Here is a 27,661-nt window from a genome sequence, read left to right as displayed (position 1 = left end):
TAAACAAGATATTTATGCTTATTGGTTTTGCAATTGTGAACTGGGTTGCAAGGGTATTTTCACAGCCACAAGAGTACTTTTATGTAATCGAAAGCTTGAAAATTAAAATGTGACATAATGGGCCACAAAAAAATAACAGCATTAAAGTCTGATGTTTGGAATGATTTGCTTTAATAATGTCAAGCATTATTAATGCTTAGAGTCATAGAGTCATAGAATCATAGGGTTGGAAGGGACCTCTGGAGATCATCTAGTCCAACCCCCCTGCCAGAGCAGGGTCACCTAGAGCAGGTTACACAGGAACACGTCCAGGTGGGTTTTGAATGTCTCCAGAGATGGAGACTCCACCACCTCTCTGGGCAGCCTGTTCCAGTGGAGAGGTGTGAGAGGTGTGTCTATGAGCTATATCAGCACTGAAAATGATTTAAGAAGAAAGCAGCCCTTACCTGCTAGCTTGTGAGGGATGAAACCTGCTGACTGTAGAAATCTTAACGTTGAATAATCAGTTTTTGGTATCAGACAGCTGTCTGCTCTTGTTTGTTGTTTGGTTTTTTTTATCAGTATTGCTATAACGATAATTTTTGCTGGAAATTATAAACCATAGAGTAAAATAAATAGTCTCAGGATATTAGACTATTATTTTAAGGTGATATATGTATTCCAGTAGCTTGAACAGAGCCATGGCATTGACCTAGGGACTGACTTGCAGTAGTGCCTACTGTTAGGATGCTCCCTGAGCAGCGTTGGTGGGGGGCATCTAGCACTTTGAGGCAATGATGCCCAGAGGTAGTCCAAGAATATGATGAGTAGTTGGAGTGTAGTCCCCGTCTTTCAGCTTACCCTGTAAAAAATTTGAGCTTAACTGTGTTAACTGGCCTCAGGGCTGGAGAACTGTACCTGACTGTATTTTAAGTGAGTTGCAAAAAAAATAAAGTATCTGCCATGGTTCTCCATTGCAGATTGTTATAAAATACACAGATTGTTTGTTTCAGAAAACGTATTGCAGGGAAACATGCAAGTACTTCAGAAATTAGACAAAAGACATGGTAAACATATATATGAAATAAATTAAGGTCTGAAGATATGTTTGAGAATTTATGTTCTGTTGATCTCAATGGTATGATAGTTCTGTTGTGCAGCCTATTCCACAAAATTGAGAGAAATAATTTTAGAGACTGGTCCTTCTAGAGAAGAGGATGTTTTGGAACGGAGTTACCATTTTTGTATAGCGTTTATATAGTGTCTAGTGTTATGGGATGGTCATATTGTGATTAGTATTGCTAGGTATTGTGCAGGTATGTCCTAAAGAATGCTGATGAATTAGAGAAAGGCTCACACTTCTCGATTTGAAGTGAATGTTTAATTACTGGGTATTAGGCGCACACATTCATTGAGACAAAGTATGTGTCTAATGATGATAGTTGTCTAATTTATCCTAGCTCTTGCTTCTGAAGAGGATACTTTTTTATTTTTCCTAGCTGCTTTCAGATACTAAATTCTGGAACAGAGCTCTTTGCCAGCATGGTAATTTCTGAGATTATAGAAAGGTTCTGAGTAATCTGAGGTGTAACAAATGTTCATGCCTTGACTAATTAAAAGGGAATGATTCAAACTCTTAAACAGTATCAATAATTTATATAGAGTATAGTGAAGAATGGTTTCAGGAGTTGCTTGTGATTCTTTCACCTGTACTTTTCATCATTGAATGATCTTCAGCAGAACTTTGAGAGAAATTGTTCTTTTTTTAAAAAACAACCAACCAAACAAAACCATCTGACACCTTGTTCTTCACGACACTGAGACCATAGGCAGTCCTGAGGAAAGTTGCTGGTATCACGTGCCATCTGGTACTTCTGACATCCTTGAAATGTGTGAATTCAGTCTCATCAAGTACAACTAAAAAATGACAGCTATTTTGAAGGAAGTCAGTTTTTCCACAGAATGCTTTATCCTGTACTGCTTGGAGAAGAATGCTCACCAGTTATTGCTCTTAAGGTTTTCTTCTTAAAAATTCCTGTGGGAACAGAGGATGAAAGACATATTATGTTCAACTACATGTGGAAATGCAGGGCCAAAAAGAAAGATGTGAATGTGTGTTTTCGCTAGATTTATTTATTTATTTTAAGCTGACAGTCACAAATCTTAAAAACATTAGGAAGAATACTTGTCGCCTTGTTCTTTGGATGTCTTGTGTAGTAGTTCATGAAGGAAATACTTAAACAATGTATAAAGAAAAGTGTTAGCAGGAAAATCATCCGTAAAATGTTTAAATACCCATTGATATCTGGTTACTCTTAGCTGTTACTGGAAATGCACCATCAGGTGAAGGCAAAAATTAATATTTAAATAGTTTAACTTGTATGCTTTATCTGAAACTACACTTATTGCTGTATTAACAGAACTAATATAACCGTTTGGTGTCAGTGTACAGACAAATTTAAAAATTATTTTATCCTAGTGGTGTATCAACATATCTTACCAAGCATTTGATTTAGGACTTTTGTTCCTAGTGTTCACCACCTTGCATTTGTAATATGTGTTCTAGCTGTATTTGTTACAATTTACTGATAAATGTAATACCTTTGAAACACTTTTATTTCTGAATTTGCATAAGTTTATTCCTATGGAGCTCTAGAAATGTATTAAAAATTTTGTTAAACTCTTATTTCCAGCTTTAGCAGTTTAAACAACCAAAAGAACCAATGTTCTTTTCAGTAATTTTACTTTTCAGCTAAGCCTCTTCTAACTTAACTCTCTGAAATTAGTGTCTGAAAATATGCCATTATCGGCTTCTAGCAGAGCTAAGGCCGGAGATAATACCAAGGAATGGTATGCGGAGAGGCTCTCACTTATGTTTATTGCTATAATAACCAAGGTCAGCAACTTTTGGTTTTTGCCCTGTTGGAGGGTCAGAAACAGAAGAGCGTAGAGGGGTCACATCTGTGGGGAGGAGCAGACAGGACAGGTGACCCAAAACTGACCAACAGGGTATTCCATCCCATCTGCCCCATGCTCAGTATAAAAGCTGAGGGATGAAAGGGTCAGCTCTTTCTTCGATGGCTGCTGTCTGAGGAGGACTCTGTTTGTCTGCCTTTGATCTCAGTCCATGTGTTCCTGAATCCAGATCCGGAATCCAATTCCCATCCCTCACTGAGTTCCATCCGGGACTTTCCCAGAGCCTGCCACTGACGTGATCGTCATCCTGGGAGCTCGATATGGGTTGTATATCTTGTGTATATTTCATTATTTTGTTTTTTGATATTATTATATTTTCTTTTGATTATTAATATTTCATTAAAGTAGTTTAGTTTTTCTTCAACTCTTAAGTCTCTCTCATCCTTCTCTCCCTTAAAGGGAGAAGAGCATCTGTCATTCGTTTTAGTGGCCAGCTCAGCCCAAACCACGACAAGTTATTTTTTTAATTCTATTTTCTGACTTGTGAAATAAAATTGCTTACAACCAAGAAAATGTCTCTCCAAGAAGGCATAAGCTCTGATGTTTTAAGTCCTGGGGTTTTGATACATTCAACACTGCGAATCAGAGTTCCTTCAAACTTGATACAACTTTGTTATATCCCAGTTTCACAAATATGAAACAAATCACTACAACTATTTTGAAATTTTTAAAAAATAGGAAGTGGGCAAGCCATATGATCATTTTTAATTCAATTTCACTTTGAGTGGTATACTTGCATGCTTATGGAAATGAAGATTTATTTCATACTATTGGAGATTCTTAGGCAGACTTGTTACATTACTAAGCATCTATTGTGCTGATGGCATCAGTATATGCCATTGTATCTGTTCTGCCTCGTATTTGTTGCTAATGAAACTAGAGATTTCTTTCAAAGGAGAGAAATGTGATTGCAGTCTATCAATTGCAGAGCGGTTTAAAATCTAAAACGGCTATCAGTGAAGGTTTCTCTCTTGTATACTTATAAATGCAAAAAGATTTGAAAATCAGTTTGTGAAAGGAAAGAGGAGGGTGGTCACTTTTTTCTTCCATTCCCTTCATAAGAGCAAGCAAACCAAATCCTGGGTTTTTTTGTTCATCTTCTTTCAACATTTTCCCCCTTTAAATCAGAACTTGTCTTGATGACCAGTGAAACTGGCATCCCAGGGTGCGTGTGCTGATGAAGGAAGGACTATTGATCAATCCGTTTTCAGACTTTCATTTTATTGAGCAGCTACTTAGCTTCAATGACTAAGAAAAACCTGGAGGAATTTTAAATACTATTGGGAAAAGTCAGAATGTCTTCAGTGTGGTAAATTAATCTGTGTGTGTTTCATTCCCAGTCTGTGCCTGCCTTTTGTTTTGAAATATGCCTTGTTTAAGAATTGGTTATCACAAAACCTAGCACAACTTCCTTTGTTCCCGTCAACCCCCAAAGTAGAAATGGACAGGAAGAGCTGAGGTGCCATTCCTATTTATCTCCGAAATAGATCGTGAGGAAAGGGAACCTAATTATCTTGATTGATTATCATGGTAACCTTTGCCTGTATAGACTTAAAAATTTTCTGGAACATAACTATCAGTTCTAGTGGAAAGCCTAGAGAGCTGGGGGCGGGGGGAAGGAATGGCACAGTGATCTCTTGTTTGTTAGTGTGAATTATTTTTGGTATGGAGTGGATGAGTGAGATACAGCAAGGCATTTTACCTTCATGCTGCCGTTTCTGTGAGAGTTAACCTTAAGTATATAAGAACTACCTTTACCTTTTCCTTCCAAATGGAACAGTGCCAGCCTGTTGATCAGACCAATGATTGGTTCATCTCTGCCAGTATCGTGACTCCTACAGCAGCAACAGGAGACCCTATGTAGAACAGTGTAGGCAGGTAGATCTCTAATCCCTTTTTGAACTAGTTAAGGCTGCCTTTGGCCACAAACTTTTGTAATGTCAATTTTCGGTTTGCTACTCACTGGTTGCACTCCCCACCTTTTCTTTTTAAACTTACCTTGTATTTCAGTGAGTCCGCTTAGTTCTAAGATTGCAAGATTTGGCCTGTAATAGCAATTCTTTCATCTTACCGCTGCTTTTCTGTTTCTGTAAGCGTAGGTCATGTTCTTCCCAAGGTGCTTTCCTTACAAATGAAATGGTCCTAACCTGCTGAACATCTAAGAAGACAGTTGTTGTATCATCTTCGTTTATGCTGCCCTTCTCCAACTCTGCTATGCCCTTCTTTAGATGCAAACACCAAAATTGCACTCTCCATTGGAGATACGGGCATATCAAGTTTTTACGGGTCTGTGAAACAATCCTTTCTATTTTATTCTCAGTGCCCTTTGTAAGGACGCCCAATGTTTTGCTGACTGCTGTAGCTACTGCTGCACATTAGGTCCAGAGAACTGTCAGTCTTGACACAGAGCTTTTTTCTGAGTTGTAACTACCAGTTCTGAGTGCAGCATCATGTTGGGATGGCTTACATTATTTTTTTTTCCTACGTGCATTAACTAACTTTCGTATACAGAGAAGCTCATGTGTTGGTTTTTCTGACCACCAATTTTCTGGAGTCCTTCGGTTGTTCTCACCTTTGGCAAGGCATGGAATTACCTGAAAGGGTCAATTCCTGTAAGACTAGGAGTTGACACTGTGACACTAGTAATACTGTTTGGGGGAGCTCACGGTGGAATGCCTCTTCTGTTTTTAACTTAAGCCTTTCAGAAAAATCCTTGTTTTAAGTCCATGGGATAAAGCTAGATGAATTCCTCTCACTAGGAAGAGGGAAAAATGAAATTTAAAAGCAAAATCTCTATCAAGAGTAACAATAGTGAGTTTTTTTTTAATTCAGGTTGTTACCACTGCAACAAAAATAGATGTTATGTGTAAAATGAGTGACTAACAAAAGCAGCACTCTTAAAGTTGTTCAAAAACCTTTCCCAGACCATTTTGAAATTAAATACTTGAAAAATAATTTTCTATGTTGCTGTCATCTTCTATGTTTTTCTTCTGCCTCTGCTTCTCTTAAGAATTCAATTTCTTATTCAAATCTGTTGAAATATATGTGGAAACTGATTTATCTTCCCAGTGCAAATCTGTTTTTCAACTCCTACAAAAATAGGTCCTGCACTTCCATTGCATGTAGGGACACACAGAGCCACCAGAGGGCAAAAGAAAGAGTGAATGGAGAAGGCTGTTATCTGCAGCTTTACACATGTGGGCAGGCACGCGTGCAAGCACACATCTTGCTTTCCTGCATTCTTTCTCCAAACAAGGTAGGTGCCAATGTACAGCGGTCATGAAGACTCAATATAAATAGCTTGGGGTGGTAGATCCAGAACATACAGACATACAAACACAAAACTGCTCTTCAGCTTTGATGAAAAGGAAGATAAAGTTTGCATTGAAAATACATTAATTTTAAACGTTAGATCTGCTATGAGTTATGGCTCTCTGGTGCATTGCGCTTATGACACAGTAAACTTGTGTATTAAAAAAAACTTCCTGCAGAGAAAATTCATCAGTAAGGGTATTGGAAATAATGCTGCTGGTGATGCTTTCAACTGCTTAGTATTGAAGACAGCAGGTGATGCTGAATTCATTCGTTTCACTTTCCTTTGCTGTAGTGAAAACAGTCCATGTAGGGAAGTCATTGGTACAGCTGTGTGACATGCTACGGCCATTAAAATGGGGAGGGAAGTCGAATGCATCTCTCTAAATATTCCCCAGCGCTCTTCTCAGCTGTAGTGGTGGGATGTACAGAAGAAAGTTTATTCACATAGTTTGAGGGAAGAAATAAATGTGCTTGGTGTTCTCCTAAAGTTCGTTGTAGCTTGTCCCTGTTGTTTTTCTAGGAATTCTAACTGTTATATGTAATTTGTAGTGTTCTTTTCGAAGTACTTTTCAATAAGCTTTTAAATGAAATGATTGGCTATCTGAGCATATGATGGAAAACCACTACAGAAGTCATGAATGGCTTGAGAAATCGTTGCATGTTAATTGCTATTCAAGTTTGAAGGCCTCTGTGCATAGATGTATATTGAGTGCAGTCCAAATGACAGGTAACATAACATAAACCTTAGTCTGTGCTGTAATCATATTCATATGTAACACTGCTGTAGGAATCAAGCTCAGTAGTGTCTCAGCCGGCGCGTAAGAGCAGATACATAGGGAAAAGTGTAAGAACTGGAGGAGTGTATATAATGTAATTAACTTGAAGCACAGATACTTGTTATCCCTTGATTTAGGATTTCATCTTTATTTGACAACCATTATCAGGATAATTGTAACGTTTGTGCTATGAAGCAAAACAGAACTAATGTCAGAAAGAAGAGGGAGGAGAAAAAAAAATGACTGAAATTGAAGTATTGCAGGATGGTCATGATGTTGAAAAGAGTGCTTCTAAAATACAGGAAGTGGATAAAATGCTTCTGAATTAGACCTGTCACTGGGAGAGAATCTGTTGAATTATCAGGCTGTTCTATCCTTCAGCATTAGAAGGTTTCATTCTCCTCCCCCCCCTTTTTTTGAGCTTAGAACAAGAAAAGACGTTTTCCTTCTCCAATTTCAAATCGCTTTTTAACTCAAAATTTTCAAATACTGAACTGAACTAGTATAATAAACTGAAAGAAAACGTGTTCTTTCTTAATCTCCAGTCAATGTTATTGTTGCAGTAAATAACATTTTGCAGATACACATAAGGTCTTACAGTATGTCTTTAGGCGTTCTTGTCCAAGTAGCTTGTTAAATAAGCGAAACTTAGAAGCTTGCTTTTCTCCGGTTTGTATTAAACTTCAGAGTTATTCCCAAATCATGCAAGTGAAACCAAGTATACTGGGCAAGTTCCTTCCAGTGAATGTTAAGACACTTTGCAATTTCATTTCTTCTGCATTATGTTTTCTGTGCCCTTTTTTCTGACATGGAAAGATAGCCTGTTTTAGTTTCTCCGTATCCCATCTTTCTTGGAAAGCTGGAGAGGCAAAAGGAGAGTCACTTGCTTGATAGACTCTCTCTTAAGAGAACGCTAAAGACCTTTTTTTTTTTTTTTTTTTTTTTTCCTTCTCTTGCTGACTTTCATCAACACCAAAATTTAAGTCCTAGCCATATCTTAAATATTTAGCAAATTGATATTTTTTGATAGAGTAGCAAATCTGGAGTTCAATCTAGTCATCTGATAGACTGAATCTGTCGACTATTCTCTACAGTGCTTATGTGAAAACTTGTTAAAATGTTTTGAAGACTTATAATTCGAGGGTTTTCTCCTAATTTTAGGTGATAGTTTGCATCCTTAAATATCTTGTGTGAGTGTTTTTTTCAAAGGAAAATGTGATTATATTGACTTAATGTGTCATCAAGCAAGCATCAACGCTTCTGACCATTAAACATAGAACTTAAGAACCACTGCAGATGTTTCTACCACTGTAGCTACCAGAGTGACAGATAGCTACAGGGAGTATGAGAATTTGAGTTTAATGTTTATGTGCCTTTTCTGGCATTTGTGAAGCCTATTTTGCAGCTCAGCATAGTTTTATGATGTCCATTGTGGGTGCATGTGCCATCTAGTAGACTAACAGCGCTTCTCCACTGTTTAAGAATCGGGATAATTCAGGTTGTAAGAAATGCCAGAGTGTTGTTAGGGATGTTCAACTAGAATTCAACGTCCTACCTGAAGCGGAATCAGCAATGATATCAAACCAGGTTTTTCAGGGCCTTATATGGATGGTTGTTTTCTTATGCTTAACTGGAATTTTCTTTATTTCAACTTGTGCCTGTTGCTTCTTGCCCTGTTACTGTGTGCTACTGAGAGAGTTTGACTCGGTATTTTTTTAGTTTCTAACATCACTATTTTTTCAGATTAGTAAGACTCACGCTATGCCTTCCCTTTTTTAGTCTCCAATACCATGATCATCTCTGTGGCTTTCACCTGCACTGGCTTCAGTATGTCCACATTTCTTTTGTACTGGGGAGCCCAGAACTGGATGCAGTACTCCATATGTGATCTGTCCAAAACTGAGTAGAAGGGAAGGATCACATGCCTTGACCTGCTGGTGATGATCTGTCTAATACAGCGCAGGAGGCTGTTGGCTTTCTTTGCCACAAATGCGCATCTGATTCGGGTTCAAATTGTTGCCACCAGAACCCCCAGGGCCTTTTCTGCAGAGCTGTTCTCCATCTGGTCAGCCCCCAGTGTGTCCTGGAGTACGGAGTTATTCCTCCCCACGCGCAAGGCCTCGTGTTTCACTTAGTTGAACTTCATGAGGTTCCTGTTGCTCCAGTTCTCCAGCCTGTTGCAGTTCCTCTGAGGTTCCCTGAGGTTGTTAATGAAGGTGACAAATGGTATTGGCCGCACTGTCAGCACCTGGCATACACCACTAGTGACTTGCCTCCAGACGGATTTCATGCTACTGATCACAATCCTTTGAGAATGGCAGTTCAGCCGCTTTTCATCCCACTGCTTTGTCCACCTGCACTTCATCAGCTAGTCTGTGAGGATGTTATGGGAGACCGTACCAAAGACTTGTTAAAGTAAACATCGTCAACTACTCTCCCCATGGTTACCAAGCCTGTATTTTCAATTTAATTTTCATTGCAGTCTCTTCCTAGGGACTGAGGGTGTGGCTGATGAGTGTGTAGATTCTCCTTCTTGCCCATCTTAAAGATAGGAAAAACATTTACTTTCTTCAAGTCCTCAGGAACCTCTCCCCGTCACCATGACCTTTCAAAGATAGTTGAAAGTGGTCTCATAATTACATTGGCCAGCTTCCTCAGCTCTTGTGGATGCATCCACTCAGGTTCCATTTGTTTAAATATTCCCTAACTTGATGCTCCTCTGTGGAGGGTGAGTCTTTATTGCTCCAGACTTTCCCACTGGTCTTGGGGGCCTGGGATCCCTGAATCCTGCTTGTCCGGATGGACCGGGATCCCTGAATCCTGCTTGTCCGGATGGACCGTTCTTGAGCTTGGAGGAGGTAAACCTTGAAAATCAGTCTGCTCTTCTGGATCCCTTTTCTCTCCAGGACCATCTCCCATGGGATTCTTTGAAGGTGATCCCTGACCAGGCCAAAGTCTGCTCTCCTGAAACTCAGGGTGATGTGTGATTCTGCTGTCTGCCTTGTTCCTTTGTGTCAAGGAATAAGATGAACTTCTCCATCCCATGATTTTTATAGCTCAGGCTTCCCCCAGCCTTCACATGTCTGACCAGTTCTTTGATATTTGTAACTGTGAGGTCCAGTAGAACACCTCCCTGTTGTCTCAATGATCACTGCTATTAGTTGCCATCAATGTATTGCAGAAACCTCCTGTATCCTGCTGCATTTCCTTTGCAGTAGACACTGAGGTGGTTAAAGTCCCACATGAGGACCAGGGCCTATGAATATGAAGCTTCTTCTTTTTGTCTGAAGGCTGATGTAGCAGACACCAACTGCAATATCGCCACATTGGTCTACCTTCTAATCCTAAACCATATGCTGTCAGCCGGCCCCCATCCCTCCACAGAGCTCCATGCGCTCTACTTGCTGTTGTCCGTAAAGGGCAATTCTCCCTTCTCACCTTCCTGATCTGTGCCTCCTAAAGAGCCATGCCTCTCTGATCCCAGTAAGATTGTACAGCCCAATAAGATTCCACATTTGGAATAAACATAAGGCATATTTGGTCAGTACTCGCAAAGAAATTGTATCCAGTCTCTGAACTGAAGATTTGACTGTGGGATGGCTTAGGGCTTAGAAAAACCCACCAAGGCTTTTTTGAGTTTGATTTTCTTTGGTTATATTTTCATTATTTTTCTTCTTAGATTATAAGCTTTTTAGGGAAGAGCTATGTGTCCTTTTCCACTCAAGTCCAAGAAAAAGAAAAGCCTGTGGTGGAGTTTCTCTCCTATGAGTAATTCAGAGCTGCTAACAATTGATTAGAATGCTAGTCGTTAGTAGCTGACTAGCAACAATGTATTGTTTGAATGCCCCAAGTTGAGAAAACTCCTGACTAGCATAGGGCAATATTTTTTTTTTTTTTTTTTCTTTCTCTGGACTTTCTGGGTGTGCTAGACATCAGGTTAGTGGAACTAAGAAAACCCAGACATAAATAACTTATTTTTCTTGTATTAGTGAAACTCTCTTTTTTTATTGTAGCATTTGTAAGTGACTTCATGAACAGAAAATCAAATGATACTGTGTCTAGCTAGTAATTATTTATAATTATTTTCTTCCATTAATTGCTTGTGCTTGATGTGTGAGCATATCTGAAAGTTAACTACCCAAATTGGACAGATAATGTAAAGATATAAGCAGATTATGACTCTTGAGATCTAAACTCTGAATCACAAGTTATTGCTGGCAGAAAGTTTGTGTGTCGATAGTGGCCACGCATCTGGGTTTTGGTTGAGGGAAAGAACAAAGTGGAGACTGTGAAAGGCTGGTATAAGGGGTAGTGGATCTGCCTTTTCAAATCAAGCTAATGGTTAGAATTTTGTCCACCAAGCCTGAGACAGCCACATAAACTGCTGATACTGGTTATAGTGATATTTGTCCTGTTTGAAGTAGATTTCCAGGAACTGTCGAGTCATCATATTTGTTTTTGGAACTCCTACGGAGTAGAATGGGAATGCTAAAGGTAATTTAGATATATCATTGACTATGCAACTCTCTAGTAAGGCGACTGATTCGATCGGGGGATAAGTGGTTTGCAGTTCCCACTAACATGTTAAGGAGTCCGGTGTTTTAATACCTCATGAAACATCAAGTGGGAAACTTGGTGCGTTGCTGTCGTCTAGCCCTACTTAACTGACAGCTGCCGTGGCTGCTTTGGTGATGAAAGTGAGGGCCTCCATGAGACTCCTGCTTTCTCTTTGCCCCTTTTTTGTGTGTGTAAAAGTATGAACGTTGATAGTGGCATTCAGCTTCAGTAGCCTTAGTGATGATGGAAACCAACATATAAATATGATTCATTGGCTTTTATTGGTGTATGGTGCAGCTCTCCTCAGCACAGGGTTAAATCTCACAGTGCTTTTTATATGGCCAGGTGATGCCTTGCTTCTTGTATGGCTCCCACTGTTGTGGTTACGGTGTGCTGGTCGTAACAATAGCAGGAAGATTATCGCAACCAAACAAAAGTGTGTAGTTAGTGCTAGTTTCTCCGAGCTTTTCTACCCTGTTAAAATACCTGGAGAGATATGTCTTAAGCTATCAAACAAGCCGTAAGTCGTTGTTGTGACTGATGAGATCTAGTCATGTGAAGCGTCAGAAAGAAAGCATGCCTATTTGTGCTGCTGAGCAGCTCTCACAGTATTGCAGCCAAATTCTGCCTGAAGAGCAAAGTTCAGCTCATCAATATAGCAATGGTTGCAGTTCTTCTCTTGGCAGAGTTCCAGAAATGCAGTCAGTAAATTTTGAGCTCCCTCAAATAGATGTATATTTGCAGAGCGTATCCCCCCCAAAAGGTATGTTGCTGGAACACTGTCTCACATTACCTCTAGGTAGCATAAGAAACATCAGACTACAAAAAAAGTGCAATTTATGCCTTCTCCAATTTTTCAGCCTGCTGACTGACTGCTTTCTGTGGGTTCTGTCTCCTGTTTCCGTATGATGTGATGGATATACCCCACGCCCACACACACTGTTAGATCATCCTCTCTGCGTTACTGTCCAGCACATGAGGTTTTTAAAACCTTGACAGACATCCATATATACAATGCAAACATGGGAGCCTGTTGTCCAAGAGACCTAAGCTGTATCTGTGCAGTAAATGTGAATTTATGGTCACCTGTGATGTGCATGCTAACAAGAAGGCTGCTGTTAGACAGTGATTTCCACAGGTTGGAGTAATGGGACAACAGCTAAGTATGGAAGATGTCCTGCAATAAATATGTCTGGATTGTTGCATGTTGCTGTTTTTCTACTAATTGTTTCTACTTTTGGTTCCACTTGAAAACACATTTGTTTTAGGGTACAGAGTGAGCTGCTGTTAGGTTTCCACGTTTATATTTTTCAAAAATCAAAGGCTGTCTTTTTGTAGCTAAAAAGTGCATCCAAGCGATGGAAAGGAAAGTTAAAGTGCCTACAACTCTTTATTCCTACGTATATCTCACCCCATGTATTTCAGAAAAATGTAAAATGAAAGACTACACAAGCTTTTGACACAAAACATGAAATTCTTAACCCAGGAAAAGAATGCTGTGTTGTTTTTCCCCTCTTCTTTTGCCTGTGAAGGGCACGTTGTCAAATGAATGGAATACGGTTTATCTTTTTATGAATTGACTAAAAAGGCTGCAAGGTCATCCTCTTAAAAAAAGATGCGTGCTTGCACCATTTTAGTCTTTATTTCTTCATTTTATTAAACTAGGAGAAGGATGTTTACATTCATTAATAAGGAAGAGTGATAACTCTGTTTGTCAATGTTAAGAAGGAGGCTTCTGAACACTAGCTGCTTGTTCCTGTCATACCGAGAGCATTAATGGGCACCAGCTGGGCTGTAGCTATAGCAGCTTCACCACTTCAGCCTCACACAGCGAGAGCTGCTGTGGCAACGCTGCAGAAGGGCCTCCTGTGCAGATTTAGGAAGTATACACTTCAGTTGTTGTTCCCTGGGCAACAGAATAACTGCAGCCAGCTGGCTTTGCACCACCTGAGCTGATCAAAGAGCAAACCCTGTCAGGCGCTGATACTTCAGCTCCTCCAGCTTCAGTGTGAATGTCTGCAGGCAGTGATGTAGGAAGCATTGTCATTCGGGTTTCAAGGTTAAACACAGGGGAATGAAGTAGAATGACAGCAGACAGTAAAATGAAAACATCATTCCTGTAGATACTACCATCTGATTTGTATAGCTATTGATTACATAGAATTAATTTTAAAATACTGAAATGATTGAAAAAAAATAAATTGAAATGATTCAATTGAAATTATTCAATTGAAAAATTGAAATGATTCAAAAAGAGAACAGGAAACTAACAATGACTGCTTGAATACATTCTTTTGGGAGAAAGAAAAACAATCAAGGGTGATTTATCATATGTGTTTAGTTAAGGAAGACCATAAAGAATGATTGAAAACAAAGATTAAAAATGCTTTGTAAAATGATATAATTAGGGAGGACTGAGCAGAGCTGGATCTGGTCTGCTTTGGGTGACTGCTGTAAGCTTCTGACAGGTCAAGACTGTGGTTGTTGTATATGTCAGAACATACTTCAGTGGCGTGGTAGGTTTTATTCAGCAAGTGGCGCCAGAAGAATGGAAGGTAGATGATTAAACAGCAGTGAACTGTAATGTCGGCTGATGTGGACCGGTATAGTTGGGATCAAAACACAATTGAGTCTGTTGGATGAGGGAGTGGAAGGGGCAGGTGGTAGTATTTCTTGTATGTCCGTTTATTCTTACACTTTTCCCATTATATTATGGCAACACCTGCTTAACGCTTTGCTTAAGAGGGGGATTAACCTCTTAAAATCCTGTTTTAAACTTTGTTATCAAACAATAAAGATTGGTATTGGTTTTAATCACTACTCTTAAAATAAGTTTATCCTTTTTTTTTGTTTTTTTCTTCTTTTTTCCTAATGTCTCTATTTACTGCCTGTAAAAGATACTAACTTCACTTTTGGAGAAACTACTCCAGTGGGTGAACTGGTGGCAGGCAGAACAAGGGTAAGCAATAGTCCTTACTGACTTTTGTCAAGTTCTGGGTGTGCCTCAGTCCTGAGGCACCTGAAAGAGGAGGGCAAACGGAGCTGGTGGGTTTCTCCAGGTACCCAGACCTCTTCTGTGCTGAAACTGCAGAGTATTGATTAGCATCTGCACTTTTGATGAGGGTTTGTTTTATATATTCCGTATATTCCTTCTTGTTTTTCTGTTTTGTATTTGTTTTAGTAATATTTGACTAATGGAAGGTTTCCAAAATAGTTTCAGGTGGGGTTTTTTGTTGGTTTTGTGTTGTTTTTTTTTTTTTTTTTTCATTCTGTTAAAACTCAAACCATCAAGCTTTTAAGTAGAATAGTTTCTCTAAATTCCTTACCAAAAAAACATATTTATGGAGGGAGATTTCAGTAAAGGGATTCAATGTGAGAAGACAATGAAATGATTGGGTTGTTTTCAATTGGAAAATCAGTTAGAAATCCAACATAACAAGTATGGCTTTTTGGTCTCAATAATATAAAAGCAAATAGAGGTCTAAGTGAGAACACTTAGTCTCTACAGTGACAAACTAGACTGCATCTTTCTTGTTCATCTGTTCTGATTTATTGCATCAGTTGTACAGATATCAGTTGGTTTCTTAGTGTGTTTACTGAGGTTGTGTGTTAACGTCCTTTTTATAGCTGTTATTTATTAAAGAGAATAAACAGTATCTTTCAAGAAGTCCGTATAAACAGATTTTCATGGCAATTGATGTTCGGTTGAATTCTTTGTAGATTTGGAGTCCGTGGTATTTTCAGAAGGAATCTTTATAATAATTCTAAATGAGTTAAAATTTTAGTTTCTTCTCTCTGAATCTGGAGACTTGGCAGAGCTCACTTCTTTCACTATCTGTCTTTAACTGTGAGAAATGCTGAAGCAAAATCAAGGGTTGTGTGAAGTGCATAGGCAAACCCTTCTAGCTTAAAAATCTACAAATTCATTAAAAACTGTAATTTTCCACAAGGGCAGGAATGACTTTCATTGTCCTGAGCAAATGTAGTGCATCTGGAATCAGCAGCCTGTGTTCTTATGTCCACACTTTTCTTTTTGCATCTAGTTCTGAAATGATTGTATAGTTGTTAAGGAATGTCTGCTGGCTATTGCGTTCCAGCGGCAACAATAGAGTGAATTGATCTGTTGTGTGTGACATAACTCTATAAAGGAGTAGTGAGTACTTGTAGTTAATGTTACATATGTGTTTCTTTTCAAACTCTCATTAATAACTTCGTGTTATGTTTACCTTTCAGACAGATTTTTTTTTTTCCCCAGGCTTATTTCTTTCTGCAAGGCTATTACTAGAAGTTGGAGCAACTCTCTAAAGGGAACAGTGTTTGGAGGAAGATAAACGGGATACTTCACCTGTCTACAATTTTTACTTTTTTTCTGTGTTGGAACAGCTGGTAGTAGAAAGCTGAAAATTGTCATGGAAATAGCCCTCATTGAGAAGTCCTTTGGAGTGCCGCAGTGAAAATTGGTATCGATTTGACCAAGTTGTGACCCTTTGCAAATTGCACGCTCTGCATGCAGAGACTTTTCTCACTTGCCCGACTTGTAAAGTAGACATCTAAAGAGAGCCTTGTGCTCTGTAGCAGTGGTTATCTCTCTTAGGCTTTGGCTGAACTTGCCAAAGTTTGTTTCCTGCGGTTGGTTACTGCAGCCTCGTTGCTGCCAGCATCATGTATAGTTGCTTCCTAACTCAGCCCTGTCAAAATGCAGGATTATTTGCTTATTCCTTGAATTCTGGTTTGCTTATTTGTAAGCCTGGCTCATTTCAACAGAACCAGGTAGATGAAACTGCGTATCATCACTCTAGCAGGTGGTATCCTCTGCCCAGGAGATGGTATTAATGAACCTGGGGAAACAGTGTGTAACAGGGGGTTATTGCAGTTGGAACAGCACATCCAGCTCCATCCTTACCTATACCTAACAAAAGGGAGACTGAAGGTGCACGATGAATTAGACAAGGAATTTCTCTTGAGTAACAAATGTGGCAAAGAATAAACATTCAGATGTTCTCTATGAGAGTGTAACTCAGGTTCACAAGACAGGTTCAATAGTGCTTAGTTAAACCCACTAACGTTTTTATTAATACACTCAGTAATAAGACTACAGCAGAAACTAGCTTAACCTTAACCATTGTTTTCTGCACTGGTGCTGTGACATAAATAAAAATTCCGTTTTCCAAATGAGGTAGGGATGGAAAAGTGGTTTTCAAATATGCAAATATCTTTAAGGAAGGCTTAGAAGTATGACTTAAATAGACACTATGCTTTTCTTTCTTTTACAGAATAACTGGCATTATCATTTAAATATTACATTCATATTGGTCTCTTAAGAAATAATACCAGAGGTGGTAGATAAAAAGATTGTCATTTTGTATGTATGTGTGCAGTAGGATGATGTGAAGATAGTAAAAGAAGGAAAAATCTGGAGTGTCTCTTTGCCTGTAGGTATTCTAGGTAAGCAATGGCACTACAGCGGTGGTAGTTCTTAAATTTTAATGTGATCACTTGGGAAATAAGGCTGTATGGGTAATTCCACAAATACCGTGTACTGCTAGTGATCTTGTCATACAGCCATGAGAAGCTTGTTGTGGGACTTGGATTTCTGTGCAATGAGAGTTATCTTGTGTCTATGGGTTCTTGTAGGTTTGTTGCTAGTAGTTATTTGATTAAGACGAATTGTGACCCACAATAAAAGCTCTGCTCCCTCTGTCATAACAGAGTGACACTTAGACTCGGCACTAGCGTTTGCCCTCTTTTGCCAGGGAGAAAGTGGTATCTTTTTAAAAGTTCCTTATATAAAGGGAAATTAAGTCTTGCTTAAGGCCAGTCATATCTAAAATTACTTCTATGGGAGGCCATGGCAATTCCATTTTGTTTTCATGCATCTGGGAATTAATAAAATGTCAGAACTGCAGATAAGTACATAAAAAGTGCAAGGAGAAATTAATAGTGCTCTGAATCAAGTCTCTGCTCTACAGATTTCAGCCACGCATCTAATTCCAGAATCCGTCCAAAGTTTAAAATTAGAATCTGAAGATTTGCAATGCACATGCAGTTGTTCATGATGGATGGTCATTCAACAGCTGGAAAGTGGTCTGTCATTTTCCATGAGCATCTGCAAACCCAGCTGAAAGAGGATGCCTGTGCTGTGTTGAGCGGTTTGGTGCGTGTTGGCTTTTAGTATTGTACCTTTCTGATTCATAACAAATTTTATCCTTCACCACCAGTCCTGATGAGGTGAAACAGGTATGGAATGGCACAGAATTCTGCATGTGAAATTCTGTGCCTTCATACCCTTTTACTGTTACTGGTTGTTTACAAGAATATCTGTTATGAGCGGAAGTGGAGGGAAGAAGCTTGTTTTATACATGTACAACAGTAATCTGAGAAGAAACTTTTACTAAATACCAAAATGTAGTGAATGTAGGTCATGGGAAGGAAGTAATATTTTTGTATTTATAGTGAAAAGAAGTGATAGCTACCTCACTGAGCCTTTTTTATGTTAGTTAAAAAGACAGGTGTGGTTTTCTTTCTATTTCTGTAAATATGGACAGAAGAAAATAACAATTCCACTATTTGAGAAAGAATGAATGACTGCTGTGCTATTGGGATCCCTAGTAAGTTTGACAAGTATCCTAAATTTTAGAATTGTGTTTTAAAGATATGTGCTAATATGTAAGACTTAGAGCAATTTTTTAATGGTAAAAATTGAATATTAAAAAAAACCCGCCTAACATACAACATAATAACAGCCATTAATACAGAAATCTTCTGTGCTCAAATTACATTTCAAAAAGATAAGATTCTCTTGTGTTTTGGAAGAGCAAATGGCATCTGATACATGTGATATCATCAGAGCAGCTGAACAGCTTTCCAGAGAGGACACTATATGCTGGGCTCCAAGGGATGGCTTAGATAGGTCTGCCAAATGTGGAAATCTGATAAACTTGTTTTCGCTACTCAAGCAAATCTCTTCTGCCTGGAGTATCAATGTGCATTTCAATCTCACTCCTTAGCAGCATCTCTAGTAATAATTTGAAAACAAATATAAAAATATGTGTAAAATTGCTGCACGCGTTAAAAATTCACACAGATTCATTTCATTGGTGGCTTTTGACAATTTTCAAAACACCAAAGTGTTATAGGGGCATGGGTTACATCAAGTTTCAGGGAGATTTCAATATATGTATATATTTTCTTCAGCCTCCCTCAGTCTTCAAGCCAGTGCTTGTTTAGTAGTTTTAGATTTCAATTTCAAAGTGTTCCCATTTTAGGAAGTTAAAATGACATTTCAAGGCTGTCTTAAGACTTGTGGTGCTGTACTGAGAGGAAAGATGGCTTGAGAAATGTGTAGTTTCTTTTCCATTTTTTGATTTTGTGTTTCTCTGCATAGATCTTGATCTTGATGGAAAAACTAAAGCTTTGTATGCATGGTACAGACCTTTCAGTTATTATAATCTACCAGAAACTTCTTTGTGATGGTCTTCAATATTTTGTCACATATTGAGTATTGGGGTGAAACTTTCAGTTCAGGTTATTTATTATTTATATGGCGTACAGTGCATGCTGTGCGTTGATTTGCCCTTTGCTAAAGAAAGGTAGCCATCTGCTGCTGCTTCCTCCTCTTCATTCAGTGGCACACGGATTCAGAGTAAAGGATTTGCCTCCAATGATTTGGAAATAGCTGTTCTGTTAGCATGCACTACAATTAGTAAAAGCTGAGTTAAGTGTTAATAAATAAGGGATTATCCATCATCTTTAGATTTAGGGTCTCCTGGTACTGTATTCAACTTGTATATGCCAGATTACTATAGAACAGTTATGTGCATCATGCATATATTTTATATTTAGTACAATCTATCTAATAACCAGTGCTTGTGTGTTCTGAATCCTGTGCTTGGATTTGAAGTCCTCCTCCTTCCCCTGTTTCCTTCTCAAACAAATGGTCTTTTTCTCTTACAGGTTTTATCTAACTACCTGTGGTTATTATTTCATATGGCTACTTTTAAAACATGTCTGCATTCTTGCATTTTGGGCTTATTTACTATGTATCGGTACTTATCAATTGATTTTTGTGCAATTCTCTGTTGTTTGAGCACCTGTTTTGCATATAGAATATCTATATTGGTGACCTTTACAATAGAGACTTTTTTCACACGTTAATGGCATTTTCGCCTAAGAAGGCCTTTTTCAGATTTACCATCCTTCCTCTATGAAAACACTCTCATTAGAATTGTTCCTGTTTTCCTTTCCACTGATGTAAGTCAGTCACGTCTGCTTGTGGCTCTAATCAGGCGCTCTGCCCTAAAATCAACTAAAATGTGCTTGGAGAGAGAACTGTGAGAAAGAGGCATGCAAAATGACCTCAGAACAGAAAACATGTCGTTCATTGCTGCTTATCCTCTGGACTTCTCATTTAACACATCCTCCAGCAGGTAGTCGCTCCCCCTGCCTTTGCCTGACACTGCTGTGGCTGGTTTCTTTGTTCCTGCTGTAGTGGATCATCCTGGCATATTTGTCTTCTGTGAACCCTGGACCAGTGGCTACAACAATGCAAACATGTGCAATGCTGCTCTGGTCTCCTCCCATTCTGCACTGCTAAAAATTGCTATATTGGGTGATGGGCAATGCTATATGTGCATAGAACATATGGTATTTTCTCCTTAATCTGTCATTGGCTTGTTCATCATACGTTGTAGTATTTTCCTATATGCGTGTAAGTTCAGTTTGTGTTTTGGGAGCTGCCTTTATTTGCTAGAGTTAGAGGAGCGTACTTATGTGGGATGCTTGGTTTTGTAATAAACAGTTATTGGTAGTAAAGGATCCGATGTAATGCTACAGATCCAACTGAAGATAGATCTTGAAAGGAAAATGCTATCTAAATCCTCATTGTTAAGGAGTTGAGCAATGTAACTTGTGAGTCATTTGCATTAACATCAATATGAGGAATGAAGCTTGGAAAACTTGCCTACCAAAGAGTTATGTTTTCATGAGCACTGAATTTTTGCCTTTAAACAGGGAGAAGCACATCAAATGTGTGCTAATTATGAGTTTTGCAGCAACTTGACCGCTAACTTGAGGTCTGTGTCTGTATCCGCATTCTGCATTCTTCGAATTCATCTTGGTATAATATTTTTAAATATTTTAAACAGCAGATGTGCATTGCTTATAGATTTGTGTAAGTGTTGATGCACTGTATACAAAATATGTCTCCCATACAATGATCTGTTGACATTATTCTCTGTTGCTTAGCTTCAGACAGTAAAGTCATGACATGTGCTGCAGTTTGGAGGATGCCGAAGGAATTGGAATCAGGCAGTCATGAATCCCCTGATGATTCATCAAGCAACACTCAAACCCTGGAGCTACTCTGTCACCTTGACAACACAGCCCATGGCAATATGGCCTGGTAGGATTCTGCATATTTTATACTCCTAGAAAAAGCCTAAAGGATAGACCTGTGCTGTTAGTTTTGTGCAGATTTATATTGTAGAAGCTATGTTCTACACTTTAAAACTATTCCATCTTTTTTTTAAAAAAAAAAGGTACAAATTGGATTTTTAGTCCCAGATGTTTCATAGATTAAAAACATTTATTATAGTCCTGCAAACACATATGGAGTAACAGCCTGTGTACTGTTTTAATGTGTTTCTCCCCACCTGCCCCCATCTAAAACCTTTGTTGCACAAAGGTATAATACTTAGCATTTCAATCTTTTTATGGAATATAAATTTGATGTTGCACTTTGGTCTTTGTTTTTCAGTCTTCACTCGACTGATTTGCCATAAGTGCAAGTAATTTATTGTTTGTTAAGGATAAGAATTCATTATGTTATATGGTGCTTGTTTAACTACTCTTTTCTGTTGCCTAAGAAAATACAAGGAGAGCTGCAGTACTGCAGATGGTATTACAGAGGTTTGTTTCCTTTTCCTTTCAGTTATTTAAAAGAAAGTTAAATTTGTCCGTTGTGTATTTGAAAGTTCTTTGCTTTATGGATATGTATTATGATGTGTTCCCAGTGCTTCCTGAACAGATGCAGGGCAAAGAAATGTTAATACACTCACTCCATGTTTAACAACTACAATGTTATGTTGTTTGACATAATTTTGGGACCACCTGACCATTTTCTACTGGCAGGAAAAGTTGAAACTGTAAGAATATGCTGTAGTCCTAGGAACATCTTGTCTGGCAGAAAGAATACGGGGTAGGAGGTGATCATGCAAGTTGTACAGCCCTTTTCACAATTATCAAACACTTTCAAGGAAAAAAAGTGGAATAACATAGCAGATACTTGTAAATGAAATGTGACAACTCTGAACTGAAACCGAACAAGGATAACGCAACATCAGTGTTGGATATTGCTCTAAGTGTCTTACATGAGAGTGGAAAGGGCGTCATTGGTTTCTGTATTCAGACACCTGCTGTGTAAGGTATCCATCATAATCTCATTATTCTTAAATATATTCTACTAGGAGTCATTTCAAATTATATCAAAAGTGAATAATACTTAGAATCGGTCTCAGTTCCTTTTAAAAAGCTGGCCGCATAAAAAATCCTATTCATTAACTAACTAGTAAAAAAAAAAATCGTAGAATTTAGAAGTGATAGTTAATTCAGTTGACTTTTAATTATGTCGAACGTTGTATTGTAAGTTCTAAGCATCTATTTCTAGCCACTGATTTCTAGTTTGAGCCTTGTAGATTAAATTTCAACTTAAATAAAAAAGGTAACTAGAAGATAATATTTATTAGGTCATTCTTGGACAAGACTGGACATATCAGTGTAATCAGAAGTGTGTTGTCTAAGCTGCTACTTTTCTAAAAATCTCCGCTTCCTGAATGTTAAATTTCTTCATGGTAGTATCTTTTAATACCTTGCTACTCATTTTCATATGAATACTTCTCTTTATAATGCTTCGATTATATTAAACAATTCCCTTTTTATTGTTGAAACCTTTTGAGAATTAGTTCCCAATATATTTGGGAATATTATTTTTTGTTTGTTTTAATCTTCACCTTTTACCCCTTAAGATTTGTACTTTTTGTCTTTGAATCTTCCGTAATCTGTTTCTATCTGATGCTGGGATGGCAGAACTCTGTGTGGTAGCCTGATCACCAGAGAAAGAATAAGGGAGCGTATCAAGTTGTGAATGCCAAAAATCAGTTTTTTCCTCTAATATAATTCATGTGCAATTTTCCATCTCTTGTGTGATTTTGTTCAGTACTAGTGCTTACAAATATCTGCTACCATTTAATAGTCATTATCTATGTATGTGGGTATATATATGCATAATGATTTGAAAATATCCTGTGTTACAAAAAGATAAAAAGTATAATCAGAATACTTGGCGTTAGTACCCCTTGCATCATCTCAGGCAAGCACAGATGAGTTAAAGGATCTTGTTCTGGAGCAGGCTTTTCTATTCCTCCCTAAGTCATAGTGGGAACAACTCACATAAATGAGTAAAATAAGTGTTTTGTGCGAAATGTGCGTCAATTAACAGGCCATGTCCCACTGAGTGGTATTGACTACACATAGCAACTTAAATATTTTTTTCTATTATGCCATTTCAGATGTTTCAAAAGTATGAAACTACTTTAGACACTTATGGTACTATTGTTGTTAGCACCAACTGTAAATCAGAAAAGCAGTTTTCCTCAATGCAAAGTGTAAATACTTTTCGAACTTCAATGTAAGACCAACATTCTAGTGTACGTTATCACTTTGTTATGAGATCAGCGGTGGTCTGGCGTCGTATACTCACAGTAAGAAAGGCAGAGCTTATTCTGTCTCTGTCATTTGCCTTGCCATTAAAGCATACTCTCATACATCTTACAAAAGCCAGGCTGGACACTGAACCCAGGGCTTCAATGTGACCACGTACACTTTAAGGGGGCTGTTTCATCCACAGAGTGCAGTAGGGCAATGTACCACAACCGCTACCCTCGTTAAGGGTGGAAAAGTTTTAAAGCCATGATAACTTTTGAAATCATACACTTCAGATTTGATAAAGACTTAATTTTTTTTAAAGTTAACTTTTAAAATGATTAGTCAGAATGCATGCCTAAAAAAAATATAAACATACTTGGACTTCCATCACATCTTCACAGGCTGGGCAGGGACGAGTGCCGTAGTTGACAGTAGAGTTTAGAGATGCAGGGTGTAATGCTGATCTCAGCCTTTGTGGCACCTAGCGTGAACTTCTGTGATTCCAGATAGTAGCGGATGGAAAGGTATTTTGTGTGTCTTGGTATCCATAGCACCGATGCTTTACAATATTCACGGATCTGGGTTACAGATAATAAGTAATTGAGATTTGACTGTAATTAAACGGAAAAACACAAAACTATCTTGAAAATGCAACTGGCTATGTACTCTACTCTAGCATCTGCTGCCTGTCTCAGGGCTTTATTTGCTTGTACTTTTGTTCATGTTTTCTCTGCTCTGCTTTATTTCTTGACTTCTTCTCTTTAAGGTTTATCTTCTTGCATTGTTTTTCTCCTCCATTAAGAAAGTTGAAAAACTACCTCACAGGTGTTTCTATTACTAGTGTCATGTATTAGGGAATGCAAGGGGGGGATTGTTTTGTTTTGGGTTTTTTGTTTGTTGTTTTTTTTTTTTTCCAGGTCTGGTGTGTGAGGTATTGGTTTTGCTCAGTTGTTTACTGGTGTTAAGTTGTTCATTCCACACATTTACATTCTCCATCAGCCACCTCTGATAGTAAAAAATCTGAAGTATAGAGAAAGTTTTTTGGAAAAATTTACTGTATGACACGTGTTTTCACTGGGAATGTAACTTACAGCTGATTAGTAGTACTGTCGCTCTCCCCTTTGTGTTCTGATCCTTTCTAAAATGGTAAAAATTTTAACTGTGTCTTACGTTCTGCTTCTCTCCCCTCTCCCTTCTAAATTCTGTGTGATATCCTGAATTCTTTACAGGATTTTGCTCTCTCGAATCTTTGATCCTTCATTGTAAATAAATCATCCTTTATTGTAAATAAATCCATGTATTATATCCAAATCCAAATGTTCAACCATTTGTTATCTCTTTCTCACACTTTCTCTCTCATTTTCCCCTTTTTTCATCCTCTAAAATGTGTTTGGAATCAGCAGAGTAATTCATAACACACGTCTCTCCTTCCTTCCCTTGCATGTTTTTTTAGTAATTTGGAGTGGGTAGTATTGTGCAAATTTAAAACTTTAAGCTGTGCAATGTAATTGCATATACTAGGGAATAATTGTGATTCATTAATTGGATAGTGAAATAATAGAACATTGTGTTATGTGCCCAGTTTATGCTGTTAATTTTTGATCAGAACTTGTTTCTCTCTAGTCTCATAAAGCCAAGGGAGACTTAATGAAAGTAAAATCTAACATTGAAGCAAATAATAAGAGAAAAATATGCTGCATTTTATGTATGTGAACTTGCTTTATGTATTCAGTTAACTTATGACCACTTCTGATAATTTCAATAGATTTCATATGCTTAAAATGAAAATTAGTTTTGTTGAAGCCTGCAGTTGTTTGCGTTTACCTTGGATTCATAAATCATGATATAGAATATAGTACAGAAATAGTGTTACCCTAGAAGTAAAAAATAATGGGTTTGTAGAGTACTATTTCACTTCTCCTTCCCAAATTGAAAGTAGTTTTTTGCTTTAGTTCTCACCGTGCTGTCATATTCCCTAGTTTTACTGCCAAATTTGTTGTGATTTCTCCCCACTGAAAGAAAACTGAGCTATTTTTAAAAGTTGGGTTTTTTTTTTTCCTATTTGTAATGCTACTTTAGCTATTCTTAGCACTAAAAAAAAAATATAGGGTTGCAGTCTGCCTCACCTGATTTTGCAGGTTAAATAGATACCAGCTGGTTTTATTTTCAGGTTTTTTTGACTTGCTTAAAAAGTTGTGGGAAATATTAAAAAAATGATGTTGCAGAACTGTGGAAAAAATTAGTTATGCAGGAAAATTTTAAATGTTCATGAGGAACTAGCTTTGAACAGGTGTCCCTGTTTTCTTGGTCTCGGACTCCAGTTTGCTCTCCAAAACGCTGTTAAGCATTTACTATTTAGAATATTTGTTCCTCAGAGTAGAATTCTTTCCTAGCACAATGTTCTGGGATGATCATAGATGAAGTAATATTGCTGACAGTTGCTTATGTGATAGTTAAAAATTCAGAGCTTTGAAATGGGTTTTGGTTGAAAAAATTGATCCCTGGAATTCAGTCTATCTATTTGGTAAAATGTATGTGAGACCTGAAGGGGTGCCCTGCAACCTCAGACAGTCCATCCAGCCCAGGGTTCAGTCTCAGGAGTGGTAATGGAGAGGTTTTTTTAGTGACACCACACTAGCTAGAGTCCCAGCCACTTCTTGCAGTCTATTCACCTCAAATTCCCCCAGTATCTAGAGTCACTGGATTTAGGGCTCTTAGAGGGTACATCTGTGCCAGGTCCCTGTAAACCTTTATCGTTCTTGGGTTTGCTGTACTTTTGAACAGAAGGAGTGGTGATTTTCCTTCAACTGTCAGTGCAGATCCTAGGCAACCATAATTTTCTTCTAAGGCATGTGTCAAATAATTGAAGTGTATTTGGACCAATATTCTGTTTTGTTGGTTTTTTTTTTCTCCCTGTCCAACCATGTGGATGTCCTGTTTGTTACAAACAGCAATACTTTAGCAAGGATATGCTATATCTATGTTCCCATCTTTTGAAAAATCCCATATGAAAATACTCAAATTGTCCCCCCCCCCAAAAGCAGGTACATGTTTCCTCTAAAATGAGTCTGCTGAGATTGCTTTTGCCCACTCTAGCTCTTTCACAAATAAGCTTGTTTCAGCCCTTAATCTTTACGTTAGTACATGGCAAAAGCTATTGGCATAGTATGGCCTCCAGAGGCTGGGCAGGACTTTTACCTGACAGCTCCCTGTGTGCTTTCTTGACAAATATTCATACTACGGAAAAGTTTTTTCCTAGGTTGATCATCTCACAGATCTTTGGTGGACAAGACGGTTGTTTCTTTCATGGCATGTCACATATCCATAATATTCACTTTGGGGCTTTTTAAGCCCTGTTCAAGCAACAGAATGGAAATGGTGTCCATGGCAGCAGCTGCTCCATGAGCAGTATGTTGTAGAATGATAGAGGTTATGTGACTTCTGTCCATCTGCTTTGGAAATGAATCCTAGCTTTACACACAGTTTTCCCGCCCCCCCCCCCCCCCCCCCCCCCGCCCCCCCCCCCAAGTCCAATTTCATTGAAGAAACTCATATACGTGCTGGGAGGTTCTGTTCTTCTACATGTGCTGTTCATTGTATGTAGCAGTTAGCTGTGGGTGACAGTAATTTGTCATCAGTGTCTGGTTATGTGAAATGTGTAACTCCTTACTTAGAAGCTTTCCTCCTGTTAAGTAAGAAGGTGAAAACAACTTTTGATACTCATGTAGACCTTTAAAATGTACATACTTTTTCAGATAGTTCTTATTTGACTCTTTGGCCACATTTCTTGGCCAAAGCATGTTGTCAATTGATTCTTTTTCATATTAATAAATAGGTTTCAGCTCCTCAGTGAGTTCTTCTTAAGACTGTTAGAAAGATTTGTCTGTGTAATAGTATCTGCAAATCCTCCAAGCAGATACAAGCTTTATGCTTAGTAAAGTGCTTTTTCTGGCATGGGATATAGATTTCAACAGGTACCATAAACTACACTGCCAAAGCACTGCATTCCTAGTAATTTAACTGCATATACTCCAGACCTTTTGTTATTGTAGATATGTCACCAAAAAAACCCTGCAGCTGTAATGCATTCTGCTGTCTCAGCACACATACTTATATGGACTTGTTCTAAAATACTTGCAAAAAGAAAAAAGAACTTCAGAAAAGTTTTAAGATAGCCATTGAATTTTCAGATATTTCAGCCATCAGTAACAGTAGGATAATTAAAATACTACTGCAAAATATTAATCGTGGTAATATGACAGAACCTTAATAAAACTTTTGGAAGAGCCGTCCTATATGTAGACACGTATTTAGCACTTGAGCAATATGGGGAGGCATGGATGAAACATAATGAAGTT

The 27,661-nt window shown here is 38.1% G+C and overlaps 1 protein-coding gene across 2 annotated transcripts in view; it reads left to right on the top strand.

The window, feature by feature from the left end:
- The window catches only part of EIPR1 (EARP complex and GARP complex interacting protein 1), an 89,362-nt gene that overhangs the window by 23,064 nt on the left and 38,637 nt on the right, over positions 1-27,661 (top strand). For both annotated transcript variants that reach the window (XM_063330423.1, XM_063330424.1), the window contains one exon: positions 20,847-21,003. In XM_063330423.1, coding sequence (XP_063186493.1) covers positions 20,847-21,003 — 157 coding nt within the window. The remainder of the gene's footprint in view (positions 1-20,846; positions 21,004-27,661) is intronic.

This window comes from Chroicocephalus ridibundus, chromosome 3, assembly GCF_963924245.1.
Source record: "Chroicocephalus ridibundus chromosome 3, bChrRid1.1, whole genome shotgun sequence".
Lineage (NCBI taxonomy): Eukaryota > Metazoa > Chordata > Aves > Charadriiformes > Laridae > Chroicocephalus > Chroicocephalus ridibundus.
Note: the sequence above shows the minus strand (reverse complement) of the source record. Positions and strands in the feature narration are given on the sequence as shown.